An 18,302-nucleotide genomic window follows, 5' to 3' on the forward strand; every position below is an offset into this window, starting at 1 on the left:
CGTAAAATGTAAAATTACCAACCACATTTAGCAAATTGAAATTCCTGGCATTGGTATAATTTTATTTCTATTTAAAGCCCACGTATACAAAATCGATATAATTCGCATAAATTGCAAGCGTTGAATCATCAACAATTATTTACATAAACTTTAATTATGAGAGTAATTAATACGATGTTTATGCACACGCATTTCATAGTTTCGTGTTAATATAATAACATTTAGTCATAACAATCTGTTACTATTTATATATCGTGTTGTAATATTTTGTTTATGTGTTGTATAAAACCTATTATGTTAGATGATTTTGAGTTCGCTAGCGACATCTAGAAGCCAAGTCCTCTGACATGATAAAATCAATAGTGTGCAAATAACTCGGCTCTACTACAGTTTTATAGCACTGTTTATTCAAGCTTTCTGTAGCGAGAAGAGTGTGAGTCAAGTCCTGCGACACATTCCGCTCGTCTCCAGTATGTGGCGCTGGTTGACACAACAAAATAACAGATTTGAACTCTAACACTTTAATTCTCTGGGATTTACAAAGGGATGTTGTTGAACATCAATTCAACATTTTTACATTTCCACATCTGCGATCCCAACTCCCCAGAGATTATTCGTTGTCAACACTGACATTTTTCATCAATGTTTGGCGTAAAATCCTTCAACGTATTCGACAATATAGTGTTGAAAATGTATTGGAAAAGCAGGAAAACCAACACGGCGAGAAAATTGAATGAGTTGTCGGAGAACGTGCTGCGTGAGCGCGAAAATCGATGCGACACAATTTAATTTTACAAATTCGCACCACACTTAGCGTCGGCGTCGGAAACAAGTCGAACAATTTAAAGTAGAATAATACAGACTAAACTGTGACATAAACAGATCCAAACCGCTAAATAACAAGTAACATTTTAATCAATATTTGCGAATTGCTTTGTTAAAACTTACTGCCACCGGCGAGTTTATAACTGTCACATTTCTACATAAATTTCCCAACTGCAAACATCTTGGAATGAAGAAACTTACCTAAAACAAAGAAACATTGAAATTAGTTTAACAGCAAGTAAGAAAAAAAAGTTGATGAAGAATTTTTCTACTTCACGCTAAAATTAGTTTAAAGTTCAACCCTTTTCAATTTCACCCTTTTAATATTAGATTTTCGTTTGCGCTTTCTTGTCCTTCGTCATCCTCCAACACTTTTTACTTGTTTTGCGCATTTTATTCCCAATTTTCTTTTGATTCCTTCTTTCTAGTCATTATTTACTATTTCCAATTTGTTTCGTGTTACAGTATTTTTTTTCTCGCACGTGTTTTATTACCTAATTCATCATTCGAGCGGTTTCTTTAGTTTCCCTTTTCGACCTGCGTTTGAGTCCAACTGATTTTCTTAATTTATTGTCGCTATAGATCAATGTCGAGTACTCCGACGGACATTCGACTTTAATAAGCCAGACTAACCTCAACCAGCCGGCGTGGTTGTGGGTTGCGTTTGATAGGAGCATGCAAAACGCTTGCCTATATAGCTTCCATCTTTCATTAAGGAGACATTGAATTAAAAATGAGAAAAGTCAAAGTAATAAGAAACTGCAAAGGATTTAATCAAACATTTGAAATCACGATCATATTTTTAATAAAAAGTATAAAAAGCTTGGCTATATACACGAAAAAGTTATACTTTCGGTTGGGACTATGTTGGAGTTGCGATATAAGTACGGAATATACATAAATATATGTAAATTTTACATAAAATTTTCTTGAAATCATTTTCTCTCAAAATACTAATGTTTTTCACCCAAAACGTTTCGTGGTTTTGTATTTTGTTGGGAACTCAATTAATTAATTCAAGCATGCAGCCACCCGCAGCAAACCAGACAACAAACAATCAGGAATTATGAATAATTAATTAAATGCCAATGTACGAAATGCACGTTAGTACACAATTCACTTAAATTTACAAAACATAGCAGTATTTATTACATGAGCATCTCGAATGTTTGTTTGTTTCAAAGCTTTTAATTAACGATGACAGAACGTGTAATTAATGGAAAGTAAAATTAAATCACAATATGCTACAATGCAAATGCACTATCTTACCACCTCATTGATTCACTGCCTCTTCCTCATCACCTCGTTACTAGTTAGCGATTCACGTGTGATGTGAACGTATTGAGTGTGTTTAGAATGTTTGCCTGTTGGCACTGAAGTTCAGCGTTGAATATATTACACCCGCATCCTAGGCACCTCGTCCCACCTTCCGTGGGCTTCCACCTTGCCACATTTCAAGGAGCGCGTGCAGTCGATTTCGAACCCCTCAACGAAAACGAAATTAACGCTGTGCGCTGCGAGTGTACGTGGGCGATGGCGTGCGCCAAATTGGATCGGCCCACTGCCACATACCCATGCTTTTAAATGCTACCTCTCGACATCTTATAAATACTACTACAACTAAAAGGTCGTCGAACTAGTGATTACTTATTGCTAATAGTGTTATTGGAAGTTTATGTAGACAGATGCTGATGCTGGTTATTATTTTATTAGATTATTACATATAGAAAAGCAATTAATTTCGATTAGGGCTTATAGATTGGGTGTTTGGAGCACTCTGTGTTAATGGCACTCAGGGCACGTCGCTAACGATTAATGCGAAAAAGGTGGGCCTTTACAAAGTGTTCGAAGTCGAACATGTTTTGACTTTGTCTAAACTGCTAAACTGCTTTGGAGGGCTAACTTGTGTGTCAACAAAAATTATTTTATCATGGGAAATACATTTTCACTTTCACTTTGTTTCCAACACGCCAGAGGGCGATTGTTGGTAAAATTGACAATCAGTAGTACCTATCCTATATATTTATTGTTTTAGTTGTAAATATGCCACAAAAATGATTGTTTAAATGTCACACTGTAGGTTACACACTTTTCTGGTGTCATTGTCAGCAGTCACATCAACCATATCTATTACTATTATCAGCTCTCAACAATGAGGGAGTTCTATTCACTCGACCTAACTCAGTTTCCAACTCGTGTGACGCATTGGCCATTGTTTAACTACGAATTGTACTTGTGACTCACGTTGACGTTGCACTCGAATCAAATTTGTGGCTTCAGAAATTCATAATTATAATTAATATATTAAAGAGCAAATTCTGAGTATAAATCAATAAAATATTAACTTATGCATTTGTAAATGCAAATATTATAATAATAATAAATTCGAGTCAAAAATTGTAAATAAATTTATCTGAAAAGTTATTTAATTTATAATTCATTTTTATTTCATTATAATTTTATGCGTTATGATTTTATTTAATAAATCTTTATTTTATTAAATATTGAATTTAATTACAAATATTTTTAGAAATGATCATGCTGATTGTCCGATTAGCATTGGAGTTACTCATAAAAAAATTCTAACAAATGAATAATAATCCTAATTGGACCGAGATTCCCATATATAGGTTAATTAATACAAGGAAATAAGTAAAAGCGTATTGCTTTGAATACCGTGGCGTTTTGTAGTGTTACGGATGAACGCGTTTATCGATTGTTGCACGTTTGCCGCCGCCGGTGCAGAGCGCAAGGGGGCAAGGATCTGTGGTCGACGGCGCGTGGAGGCGGCTTGTTGCGATTGCGACTGCCATGCCGACAGGGCACTAATGCTATACGACCAAGTAACACTGCTTAACTTTTACTTCGTTTACTCCACTGCGCTTTTTTCCATCGCATAAAATAGGTTTATCTGCAAACACAAAACAATTTGAACCGGTTCAAATAAACCAGTGATTACAAATCGCATGAATAATGTACGTTTCTCTTAAATATGCAAATGAATCATGAATCTTTTACACTCTCAACGCTCAAACTTAAATTGATCGTGTACGCTTGATGCGGTGCGGATCTTAAACTTTTAATCAACGTAATTAATGCCATGAGGTATAATTCCCCTTTTGTGTGCACTTTGGTTGTTATGCACATAATGTGTATTCGTATTAACATCGTGTGAGAGTAATCCAATCTACGTTAAATATTCATTTCGCCATGAAATACTAAAAGAGTTGATTGCATTTATCTCACGCCTGCGCAGTTACATTAGGGGCGGAGCATGTGAGACATTATAGTTTAAATAACTCATTTGTTTCGTAATTCTAAGGTGGCAAATGAGAAGAATCAATATTTCAGCTGGTTTAGTTTAGTAAACAAACATTTAGGTCAACCGCGAGGCGCACAACGCGGGGTAAAACGCGATGCCGCAATATCGCGATCATCATCATCACATATGACACAGGTACCAGCGAGTGTCGCACAGATATCGCAATTGCAGCCAAGCACAAGTACGCCAAGTAGTTCTACAAGTACCGGTACACGTGACTAACATCAACACTACAATACACAAAAGAATGTAGAACAGCGAGTTCTTAAAGTGATGTAAAGTAAACTGCAAGTACATAATAAAAAATAACGCATGACGTAAATAACAAATAAACTTGTTTTAAAAATAATAACATAGTTTAAATAATAATTGAGTTATAGCTTGTTTGCTGTTGTTTTTTATGTTATAATCTTTGTAATCATCGCTTATCAACATTACAATTTAAACAATTCCAAAGTACATAGTGACGCTGTAACACAGCAGCATGTGACTACGTATTTATTATTGTGTAGAGAGTAGATTATTGCAGCATGGCGTACGCGTTCGTAATTGCAATGATTATGATGGCCTGATGGGCACTTTTTACCATTGCCGCCAGACTCACAATTGCCGCAATTTGCCTGCTATAGTTGTTTATTTTTTTCGCTCTCTTGTCATAAAAACGTGTGTCAGAATGCGACGTGCAGGAGCGACGGTGCAATAACAAAGCTGTACGTGTGCGGACAGCATAACAATTTCAAAAATAACAGTATTATTAAGATTAAAAACTGTTATCTTTATTTTTATTTATCTTAACGTTATTAATTTTTTTTCATTTTCTGCAATGATTTTTGAAACATGCACAAAAAATTATACGAAAAGCTTACGGCGCTGTCTACGTCTGTGCTGGTTTATTTTTCTTTTACAGGAATATACATTTTTGGGTTTCCATATTTCCATATTTTTTTATTTGTTTTTTTTTCGAGACTGGGGATTTTGGGCTCGGCGTTTTGGGACATGAGTCTTCAGGGTTTGAATTTCAGGTGAACTTAACACCACCTAGTACCCCCTATGCATTTACAATCTTTCATCCCCTCGTGTTTCATCATCCCCGTAACTCCCAAGCTCCAAAAAGTTAAAATACCCGAAAAAAACCTTTTTGCTCATAACTTCTGCGGAGTTATAGATTTATACTGGCATGGGGATGATAAGGTGTGATAAAGTCAGACGCAGCACTACTTTTGCTACTTGTTACACTATATTGCCACTCAACATCACGATCACATAACGAACATTGGCTTCCAACCCGAAAAAAAACGACCCGAAGAGCCGTGGAACAAAAAAAACAACTCAACAAACACAGGGTCGAAAATGTGCACAGTCAAGTATCGGACTTTTACAACACTCTTGAGAATATAAATAGCATGAGCATAAAAAAATTACACGCCGCAAAAAAACACAATGTCTGCAACAGAACAAAATTAAACTTTAAAATGTCAATATTTTAGATAAACGCTAGACCGTACAACTAATTGCTATTTAAAGTTTTAAATTTATTTATTATGGTGGGCAAAAGTCAATATAAAGTACATTTAATTATTGTCCAATTGATGAGAGGAAGGTTTACATTGCGTTTATATTACATTGCGTTGCGTTTACATTCTGTAGAGTGAACGAACGTAACATTCGCATTAGGACGCACAGACCGGTGTGCTCTAACAAATGTAGTGGTTTATCTTGTTTGCTCAAGTTTTATTGTTCGAGAGTGCGTTTTTGGAGTGCACATAGCAGTGATTTGCTGTTTTATTGCGTCTGTGAAGTTGAATGAGTCGTTATTCTGCCCTGCTCGTCGCTAATCGTGAAAAATTTAGGTAAAATTAGTGAAAACTTTAAACTGACTAACCACATAACTAATTCACTTAGTTACAGTAACAAGTGAGAATTGTTTGTGATTTATTTTATTTGATACTAGCTTTTGCCTGCGATTTCATCCCGGTAGAGTTTAATAAAAATATAATTCGTGTCAATTCTATCAAGAAGATTCGCAATTTTATTTTAAAGTAATTAATTATATAAAGAATTGCTAATAATGCACTTCAACACGCCATCTTGGATTCAACTATTTATCATATAGAAAAGGTCTGTCTTTAGGGTTTTCCCGGTAATTATTCGAATTTTTCTCGCCGTGAAAACCATCCTTGGACTTTAAGGAACATTTAAAAAACAAGAATTGGCCAAATTGGTCTAGGCGTTGTTGAGTTATGTGCTTACCAACAGATTTTGCCATTCATTTTAATTAATATAAATAATGTTTTCACATTTAAATTTAATTTCAATGGAATTGAAAATATTTTTGAACAGAAAGAAAAATATGCGATGTTTTGATGTAAAATGGTATTTATAGATGCTAAATATTCAAATTGAATATAAATAACCGCTTAATATTAATTAATATTCGGATATTAATTGCACCTTCGCGGATTACTATCACAATCCATTATAATTTCACAATTTCCCAATTTCACCCTCGAGTCCAACTCTTTCGGAGCGAAATTGAATCCAATCAATATTGGAGATGGTAGCATAATTAATTTATCAAATTAACACCGATTTGTGGCAAATTCTAGCCACACTTCACGACGACGAAGCGTGATCGACAATTTTCAGCTAACCATAGTTGACACTATTAGTGTTGCTGTCACCTGTACAACAATTGCATACAATTGCTTTTAACCAAAACATTGAATTGATATAATATTCTGGGTTGACTCTAATATTGTATTTTTAGTATAAACATTGTAAAATACAAACTTTTGCGATTGCCAATTGAATTTTAATGACTGAATCTATTTATCAACTTTCATCCCTTGTTTAACATCCTTTAAATTATTATTTTGCTTTCAAATTTCACATTATCATTTGCCAAGCAAATATAAACATTTTCTGAAAATTTCATTAAAATCTACAGAGCCATTTTGCATTCTATTGAATACAAACATACATTTTACTAAACAAATGGTTATAGAGATAAAGCTTTTGAATGTTTTAACTTTTAATTGCACTCTTTTTTCTTAATAAATAATTAAAATGTAAGCAGAAATTAATTAGCTTTTAAAAATGTATAATTTAATCGGTGCTCTACTTTTTCTTCCGTTTCTTTTATTCCTTCTTTCTACATCTTGTCCAATATCATTTCCAACTTGCGACTTGTCAGCTTTTTCTTTATGCTCCATCCAGCAGCGGACAATTCTCTGCGCGCCCCTGTGAAGAATAGACTTGTCGACCAGTCCCAGAATACATAAAGTAGTTAAAGTACATAGGCCGAGATAAAGTATGTACGTGGTGCGCGTGATTGCAATACGCAAACACTCGAATGCCTCGAATTTAACGCGTGCTTTGCTCCGAGAGTGCTTGTCGCCGTTTCGTTTTCGTCTCGGTCCTTCCAGTCTTCTTGCGTGGAGCGACTAATGATGGTATTAATATGTTGATGCGCGTTCGCAAATTTAGCTTTACTGACTAACGCATCGGGTGGCACTGCGCAGTGCCACTAGACGCTAAATGTACATTTTGCGTTTTATCTCTTTATTAAGGACGGAAACCGAATAACAGCGCCACGGGAAGCAACTCGGTACAAATGCTTTGTGTTTTGATTACGCGATTAAATCGAGAAATCTTCGGATGTCACGCACGAGTTGATTAATCAAAGTGTCTAGAATCTTATTATTATTATTATTACGTATTTAAAACAGGATTGTTACGCGCATGTTGCTCAAACAATTCGTAATCAATCCGAGTAATTAATTTAAAGAAAATTCGTGACAGGTCGCAACTTGAACTTTGTGTGTATTCATGTGAATGCACTCAATGTTCGTCTCTATTAAGCAAACTCAAACTAAATTCCAATTTGAAGCACAATACCTGCATTGTTTATGCGTCCAAATCCAATAAATCCCCAAATTATGCGTATTGACCTTGAGAATTGATTAGGGTTTGGATCCACTTAGTTGGACATTTTCATAAGGTCCATTTAAACCCAAATAATAATAATAATAAAAAAGACCTAATAATGTCAAAGTATCATCCTATTAGTTATATAAAATATATTTTAGCAATTGTATAATATATCTTTGTTAATATTATTGATTTATGTGGTTTATTATCATATTTTCCAGGAATAGGGATTTGATGTAAGGAGTAACATTGAACGCGCCTAACAAGGGAAAGCCCTTCCCATCCCCTAGGCCTAGGGCGCGCGGCCTAGTCTACACAAAAAAGAAAATCCATAAATAGATTTTCCTATTATATATTCCACATATTCTGCGCTCTCTGTTTATGATTATATATTCAATATTGAACATTCAACATGCAATGTACAACGCGACATGGGTAGGCACTACATTTAAGATAATAAAACATATCCTGGATTGTACTCGTATTTACGAGTAGATAGTACACTATTTTTATATATAGGAACATGGTTCTATATTTAGGTATGTAGTTTACTATTTTTATCGAGTTGTTTTATTGGTTGTTTGTTTGTTGTTTCTGGTTTCCCACAACAAAATCTGTTGGTAAGCGCATAACTCAACAACGCCTTGACCAATTTGGCCAATTTTTTAATAAAATGTTCGATAAAGTCCAAGGATGGTTTTTACGGAGAGAAAAACTTGAATAATTGCCAAGGAAACCCTAAAGACCGCCCTTTTCTATAGGATAAAAGTTGGCATTGAGATTCAATCATAGTTATAATTAAATAGTTGAATCCGAGATGGCGCGCTGAAGTGCAATATTGGCAATTCTTTATATAATTAATTTCTTTAAAATAAAATTGCGAAACTTATTGATAGAATTGACAAATACTATGTCTAGAAGAAGAAAGTAAACCGAATTACATTTTTATTAAACACTACGGGGACGAAATCGCGGGCAAAAGCTAGTATTCAATAGATATAATGAGTGCAACTAAAAAATGACTAGAATTGCATATTATACTGGTTATTGATTATTTTGATAACAAAGAAAGAACAAAAATCAGAACACAAGCAAGACAAGTAGAATGCCAATTAGAGAAAACAACTAAACAATAAGGTAATAAAAATGCCTACCGTGAAATTTTTGATCGTATTTTGTTTAAATTATCTTTGCTTTCACAGATTTGATCCAATAATCGTCAAGTTTTCCGTTTGGTTAACTCAAAATACAAAGTGTTTTCGCGCAAATTCACAAATTACAACCTAAAATGTACCTTTTTTTCAACTAAAACAACAACTTCAAATAAAAATATCTTATTTACTGACAAAAATATTAATTTCTAGCATTGTAAAACAGTTTTTCATAAGCATTTATCATATCCATTCTTTTATGTGAAAATAGCAACATCACAAACTACCTAACCTAAAAATTACTGAATTTTCACTATTTAATTAATAAACTTAAGTAATATTTTTTACAAAGAAGTAAATGAATGCAAATTAACCAAATTACGTCCTCGATCTGAATACCCGATGACACGCTCAGTGCATTGGGAATAAATTATCCATATGTCAAAAAAGACATTACAATTAATGTAAAAACTTTCAAGAATAATTACCTCCACACGCACTATGTGTTTAATCTACCGTAATGTAATTCCATAAACACACGTGCAAACATTGAATGTTTGTTGAATTTACGCGAATTAAATTTAAATTATATAAAAATGATCGCAAAATATCTCTCTTCGTTAATATAAATACAAAATTAAAATTAGATACGCACGCTTCAAGCGAGCAATCAATGTAAATCAATCGTAATGAATTTGAACTTAATGGATGTAAAACGTAAACGTAAACTTGACCTGATTTCGTCCTCACAACTTTTACAAACATTAAAAATATTAAAATATACACATTTAAAAAGTGTAATATTATTATCAGTGAAAATATCACCGTTTTGATTCTGTATTTTGATGGTGGAATGTTATTTTAGTTAGACACATATAGGTAATTGATGATTTAACAGGTGTTAAACAAGCTTCTGGTAATAGTTCTGTGTGCGAACGATAAATTGGTTTTGATTATGTTAATTTGATAGAAAACACGTGTCATATTTAACGGTCAGCTATAAATTATCACTCAATACAGTGTAATATATCATCGAAATAATTTATTTGTTGCTGGAAGCAAAAAATAACTATTTTCTTCATTTGTGTGCAAAAAAATTACATTTTAAAATACTATTAAAATGCAATACAGTATTTTATTCCAATTTTAGAACATGATTTATATTTTTTTGCTTGTTACTCAACTATATTCAAGTTTTTTTCCGATTCGCTCGAGAGTTTTCATCATTTCATGCCATAAACTGTCAGTTTTTTTGCTAGAAAATTCCAGCCTGAAAAGTGAAGTGTTTCATTCGCTCGACTTACGCGGAATTATAATATTCTCGAGACGCACTTCTGTTCATGTTCCTGCCGAGTGTAAGTTTGCTGAAGTTTCCCTAATATGCACAATACTCTCGAGTGCATACTCGTAAATTACTCACGCTGTTCAAGTTCATTGAAAATCTCCTTCTCCTACACTCATCAACAAGTTATATTTTGGATTATGCTAAGTATAAGTTATGATTCCATATCATTCATATCATGTTTTTATATCAGCATCCAAAGAAAAAGTTTATCCCATATTAAAAGTTTATAACCCGCATTGTTTTTGATTTTATTTATATTTATCTTTTTTCACTTTCCGTACTCAAGTATTTCGTTTACGCTTTGAATGATGATGAAGCAGTCGAGAATCAACGGCGATAGAGAACACAAGAAAACATAAACCAAGCGCGAAAGTTTTTCTTGTGCCAGCCTCTTGAAACCGCAGCCTGAAGAAAAACGTAAAAAGAATGTTTTAAAACTTGATTGAATGCTTTCAGCCGAGTCGAGTTTTCAACTTTTGCGCTTGGCAGATTCCTCCGACTGTTTATCGACGTAAATATGCTTCATTGGTTTTAATTAAAAAATATTACTAGCCAGATACATGAAAAGTTGCATAATAATCTCTTTAAGTACCACTTTAGTTTTAATTGAAGTTTTTTGCATGCTTGAATAAAAAATTAAACTAGAAATTTATAAATATTTAGACTGACAATAAATTTGGCTTTGTAGATGGCTGTTAAGTTGAGATTGCGTTTATCTTAGGAAAGTCTTATAGAAAAACTTTGAGTGTTTGAATTTACTTGCTTGCGCATAAAATCTAATCGTAACTTAGCTGGCAGTGGCACACAGTTCGCAAGATTGGAAATTACAGCGGAATTCAATGTACTAGTGCACTTAAACTTTGTGTAAATATACAATCGACGCACTTAAGTCAATGAATTTAAGTTTTTATATATTTATGCTAAAAATAGTTTTAAATAAAGAAACAAAAATTTCATTTCAGTACTATTCGCATACGTTTTGCCGCATGATGGGGAATTTTGATTAAAAAGAGAGTTTTTTTCGTCTCAAGTCTGTAATCGTATTGACCTTTTTGTGGTTTATAACAATCATTCTTTGTGTCTGGCCAGACATATTGATCTAGATCTTAAAGATACAAAGATACAAACAAACTTGAGTTCAAGATTCAGAAAAAATCCTTTCTGGTTTATTAAAATTAAAAAAAAAAACGCAATTTGTTGATTTATATACCTTGATGAAGCAACTGGGGCAACAGGCCATGATCTTCGTGATCGTAGAATAAGAGCTGTGCGTACGCCACTGCTGGCACCCATTTGCGGTGCAGAGGTACGCTTCCGGGATTTGCCGCCACCACGACCGCCCCACAGGTGTGAGCCGGGATGCGGCCCCTGCTCGGAACACGCACGCCTCCCTCGTCCAGCTAACAACATCTCACGATGTTTACCACTTGCCGCTGCAGCAGCTGCAACCGCCGCCTGCAGGTCCTGCTGCTCTAAGGTGGCGGCAATCTCTTGTTGCACTTCGAATATGGTCGAAGACATTTTATCACACACTTAGATATTAATATTTATATTTATATGAATACACAAATCTGTTTACTAATTTTCACACTTTTTTATAACACAATTTAATTACTTATCTACGGAAACAAAAAATTAATATCCGACTAATCTACGAACGAAACAACGTGCGTTTTATTGATTGCGGGTCAGATCATATTGAATTCCCGGCCCTTGATGGCAAAGGGTCTAAAAATAAAAGTGCGCATCGCTCTGTTATTATGTCTCGCCTCGGGTGTCACATGTGTTGTTGTAATAATAAGTTTTGAATTTCACCATCCACGATTTCAGCAATTTCATCAGCATTTAAATTTATCACAACTCAATTATCCAATACATCGCCGACGTTTACGCGTACAAATGAAACCGAATCGCAATTCACACACAATTCACTCACAGTTTATAAGAGAGTTAATTTAGAGTCCAAATCGAGTCATAACGCGAATGTTGCACATTTGTGTATTTGGTTCACTTGCGATGTACTTTCACTTTGCGCACTATAAACCAGTCACAGGCTCGATTATGTTGAAATGTCATTGATCTTCGTTGCCTTTTAAAGTTCTAATCGTGCAAACCAATTTAGTCATAAAACTTAATCTTTAAAACTAAGACTAAACTATTAAAACTTAATTAAGTTTTTTGCGCTAATTTTAAACACGCACGACGTAATTATAAGACGGTAAGATTTATAACTTAAAGCAAAGTTATAAAAGTAAATGGTAGTGTAGACGACGCGTATGTTGTTGTTGTTTTCTTCGTGGAGATGATATGGAGCGCGTTTTCGCGTTCGTTCCGAACGACGGCGCGGAGTCGTCTACTCTCCTGCTGGCGTTCCTGCTGACGGACGCGCACACGCGACTCGAGCGCTATCGCGACTTACTCCCGCACAGGTGTGCGATCGTTGCGACACGTGGATGAAAATCAACCACTAAAAACTGTACATAACTATTATATTCACTATATTATCCATATCGAGCAGTCATTTTATTAGGTTAGGGAATAAACTCGGTCGTTTATAAGCCACTGCATTAAAGCATAACTTCAAAAGTCAATCAAAAACAACGAATAAAAGTTAGGTTAATAACACCAATTTATATCTGCTTGTACAATCATATTGTACAATCATGCACTCTACATACCTTTTGTGAAGACATGCAATTATGTTAAATATTTAATACGGTATTCTCTACTTATCGTTAATTTCCTCCTTGGTGCACTATAATCGCAAGCACCAGTTCTATTGCTTCACCAACGGCCGAATCATCAATAATATTTTATTATTCAACTGCGTAATACTATACTCCCCACATATGAGATAATCATAACAACTTCATATTATCTACCTGTACAGCCATATAGAATCATTATAACTAATTAATGAAACACACAAATGCACCGCGCATGATATAAATAAATAAAGCAAGCGTATTTGTGTGCCCAGAACAATCTAGGTCAATGAACTGATGATAGTAGATTCAACATACTGACATCGATAAATTGACGGATTCGAATCAGCAAATTGGACATGAATGATCATGCACCATATTGTACCACCTTGCTGCATCGACGCACAAATCATACGCGCGTGATTATTACCTACGCTCGATTTGAGCAGTTGAAGACGATGATTTATGATGTGCGTCGTCGTCGAGGACGCACTAACGTTAATGGATGATTTAATGCGTCAAATGCACTCTATTTATTTGAATTACTTCAATTATCTGTTCTACGCAAATTCCGACATGAATATAAGTAAGTGGGTATTATTTGGTATTGTTTTATAGGAGTTTATACAAAAATATACTCGAGTTGTTATTAATGACGGTTGGTATTGGCGTCATTGTTAAATACTTTATATTTTCATATTTATTCAATATATACCTGCTATTATAATGCAACAGTTTGTTTATTACATGTATCTGCGTCAATTTCTCATGTAGAATCAATATTAATTTATTATTTATTATATTTTACAGCAATTTATTGTGTGGATAAATAAATACGTCATATTTGTTACAAAAAAATTAAAGTTTTTAGTTTTTTTTAACTTATATTAATATAATACAGTATATTAAGTATCAAGTGTATAAACGGGGACTTTCCTCACGAGAGTGATGAAAAGCGAGCGTAGCGATCGCTATCGAGTGATTAACAACGTTTAGCTACGTGATGCTTACGCTATGTTTTTTACTTCCACTTGATTTTCACGTTAAGTTTTTGTATTTGAACTTTTTATTTTAAATCTTCAAAATTTGCTCGCACACTACTACAAAATCTAAGGTTATGAAAGTCATGCCGCGCCGACACAAACAGCAGCTGCGCATGCTTTGATGTGTTCGACTGACAGCGTTTCATATGGGTTTGTGCTGCACCATAGGCAAATGCGTAGGCGCCAGCTTCATCCCGTGACTAAAATTCGTGACTAAACTAATTTAGTACTATAATTGCGTTTTTTGCCAAAAAAATTAAATCCAAAAATAGAAAATACACAAAATTAAAAAAATAATAATAAAAAATGCAAAGAATTTTTTCACTTTTTCTTTCTTTGTGATTTAAATCTGTCAGCACCGATTAGAAGATTGACCAATATCAAAGCAAAAAACCCTCGTTTGATACACGTATTTATCCCGCAGATTGCTCGTCTGAGTCGCGAAGGATTTGCGATTATCGGCATACCGCATCGAGCAGCAAACAAACAGTCGAACAGAAACACTGTGCAAACAGAGCGAGCGTGCTCCCCCGCATGCGGGATTGTTTCGTCGGCGGCGAGGTGCAGACGACAGACGCGACTCAGACGGGCATCGATAACGCCCGACCGGATTTTATGCGAAAATTGCGGATTTATTCCACGAAATTGCCCGCCGCATCCGCCAGAATATAATAGAAAACACTCTCGTGGCCCACGTTGTGCGAAAGCGTAACTAACAATACCATGCTACATCGCACATGACTCAATTCGTCTACAGGATGAAACATGTGATTGAAAAATTATTTTTATTTAATATTTGTTTAATGTGCGTAAATCTGCTGCACTCTGTATATGTGTAACGTGGTATCAACAAAGATAATTGTTTTGTCTCGAATACAAAGTCCACTCCAGTCCAGCCGACGAGCTGTCTAGTGAAGTGATGAAGTAGGAGTAGGAGTAGATTTATCCAGATGGAAAATGTCTGCTTGTCTACAAGTTTAGTTGATTGCAAGCAGATATTTCGAGATGGTTATATAGATAATAGTGGTTTGATGTGAGGAAAAGAAATTATAAACCAATAAATCAACGACGGTCTGTGTGAATACCGACATGCAGCGTAGACGTAAACTAATTTATTTTTTACGAATTATAGCCCCAAACCCTTAACCCTCGGGTCATGGCTGTGCGCTGTACCTATCTGTTGTTTATTAATTTAGACTGGACTAGAACCTGATACCCTTTGCTTTTTACTGCTTTCACCCTATTAAGTGATTAAACTACTTTGCTTCAATTTAGAATTTTGAGGTTGTAAAACTTTTGTACCTAATTTTATGTGGATATATAAAACATAATATAAATTTAACATATATTTTATGCAAGGTTTTGCTTTAAACTTTGAAACTGCCTTTGAAACAATCAATAAAAATCTAAATTTTAATTTAAATAAATTAGAAACGATAATTTCGCAAATGAAATTTTTATAACAACTTACATCCCTATTTTATACCCTTCAATGATTATTTTTGAGACAAAATATTGCCTAGGTTTAATAATGCCAAGTAAACATTATCATTGTAAAACTTTATAAAACAGTATATTATGTGACGAGTGGTTAAACGAGGGCATTACAGACGAGAATAGGTTGAGAGCGAGAGTAGCGAGCGATAAATCAGTCGAGTTTTTAACAACGTTTAACCACAAGGTGCTTATGCTATTTTTCTACTTCCACTCTAGTTCCACGTTGCGATTTTTGTATTTCAACTTTCGTATTTTAAATCATCGAAATTTGCTCGCACACTTATACAAACTGTAAAGTTATAAGTACCATGTCGTACGCCGGCCCATGTGACGCTTCGGTTTGTATCGTGCCCCTCCGATACGAACAGCAGCAGCTCCTGCTTTGACGTGTTTGACCGGCGTCGCATGGTATTTCATACCGCCTTGTGCTGCTCCGTAGATAAATGCGCAAGCGCTTGCTCCGTCCCGTGCATAATGCAAGTATATAATAAATATTATGTACGGCTTGGCCGTCCGTATATAAAGTACCACTTTTTGTGTCTAAAACCGTGGATAAAACTGGCGCTTTACAGGTGGAAGTAGAAAAAAATTATTTTAATGGTTTTTGCAATAAAGCGGAACAAACAAACAAATTCACATTCGCATTTATAAAATTAAATTATATATATTTTTGTATGTAAATTGAGTTTTGTTGACATTTCAACAAAATCCATTAAATTTATTTTTATTAATAGACATTCGTCTGTATTTGTTGTGAAATTAACACGCGGTAAACACAAAAACATTTGTTATTGCACCTACGCGTAATTCTACATGAAAAACCGCTGGCACGAGAGAGCAATGCACGTTACTTACGTTCTAACACCTTTTTCCGCAAGATAAATATCGTGTATATTTACGCCAACCGCACGATTAAACTGTGTGAATAAATTGTGGAGTAAACGCTTACAATGCGAACAAATTGTGCGGCATAATAAGTACATAATGAAGTACCGAGTAAAAATAGAATCTCATAGAATAGAAAAAGTTATATGGAGGTAAATATAGTTTTTGTTTAACAAGTGGACAGTAAACAGTAAATATTAAATATACGTCAACAAAAATAAATATACGTTTATAAATAACCAACTTTTGTAACTATAGTCATCTAGTTGTATACTCGTAAATTTCAACAATCATGTTTTTACTGAAAAATTCTTAAAATTATTGTCTTTGATTGATCTTTATTAGTATAATATGCAGTATTTATTTGTTTGTGTGGTTTAGGTTCAATTTAATCTAATTTCATGAAGTGAACCTAATTCCTTGCTTTTCCAGCTCTGACCAGATTAGACATTAGAAGGCGAGGCAAGTTTCAATCTCCTTCATTGCTGCCAGTACGATTGCTCTTTGTTTCAGAACTCTCATCCTGGCAAACCACGTGAAGTGCGACATCGCATACTAATGCAGTGTTTCGTGGAATTGCTTCAAATGCAACAATTAGAAACCATAAAAGCTTATTTCATACCTAACAATAAAGTAGTGGTTACTAACCTTTTTTATAGCAATATTATTGGAATAAAAAACCCAGATTTTATTTTATCAGGTTCATAACTACATCTCAACACTAAGGTAATAAGGTATATTAAGTAACAAGTTGCTAAATGAGGGCATTACGCACTAGTTCAATAGAACTTTTAGCCACGTGATACTTACACTATTGTTTCTACTGCCACACTATTTCCACGTTGTGGTTTCGATATGTCAACTTTTATATTTTAAATCGTCGAAATTTGCTTGCACAATTATACAAAAAGTCAGGTTATAAATTCCAATGCTGCGCGCCGGGCAATGTGACGCTTCGGGCCATATCGGACCGCTCCGACACGAGCAGCATCATCGCCTGCTTTGACATGTTTGACCGACGTCGCTTGGCATTTCATACGGTCTTGTGCTGCTGGGGACAAATGCGCATGAGCCTGCTCCATCTCGTGCATAATGCCGTAGATAATGAATATTATGTACGACTTTCCCATACCTATATACCACTTTTTGTATCTAAAAACAATGAAAAAACTGGCGCTTTATAGGTGGAAGTAAACATTTCTGTTTTATTTTATAAACGATTAGAAAATAGACTAAATGGCACTTTAAATGTTAATATTTTAGGCACATTAGCAATGCCTGTAAAAACACCCTATATCCTCTTGTACAAATAGAGCAATTTGAAATTTCTTTGCATCACATTGAAGTTAATGAGTCCTTTAATAATTTGCATACTTTTCTGACCCTCTAAACCCTCATCAAGATTGGTGCCATACACACCAAAAATTACAAATAAAATGGTTTATTTATAATAAATTCCAACTAAATTTTTAATTAGAAATAAAATACAATTTTTGCAATTATGAATTAAATATCACACATTTCCGACCTTGTTGCTTCGTTTTAAATTCTTGCAATTATCAAAAGCAGTTTTTCCCATTTAAATTAACACCTCAACAT

General features: G+C 34.4%; 1 protein-coding gene across 1 annotated transcript; it reads right to left on the minus strand.

The window, feature by feature from the left end:
- Positions 1-974: 974 nt before the first annotated feature.
- LOC135804168 (uncharacterized) lies at positions 975-12,916 on the minus strand. The gene is made up of 2 exons (XM_065317959.1): positions 11,784-12,916; positions 975-1,026 (listed from the first exon to the last, which is right to left on the minus strand). Exons 1-2 carry the CDS (start codon positions 12,092-12,094, stop codon positions 1,023-1,025), a joined length of 315 nt encoding a protein of 104 aa, XP_065174031.1. The 5' UTR covers positions 12,095-12,916; the 3' UTR covers positions 975-1,022.
- Positions 12,917-18,302: the final 5,386 nt, after the last annotated feature.

The sequence above is a fragment of the Atheta coriaria genome, unplaced genomic scaffold (genome assembly GCF_025399875.1).
Source record: "Atheta coriaria isolate IRGN ID8LTWV9N9 unplaced genomic scaffold, Caltech_Dcor_3.1 hic_scaffold_3_pilon, whole genome shotgun sequence".
NCBI classification, from domain to species: Eukaryota; Metazoa; Arthropoda; class Insecta; order Coleoptera; family Staphylinidae; genus Dalotia; species Dalotia coriaria.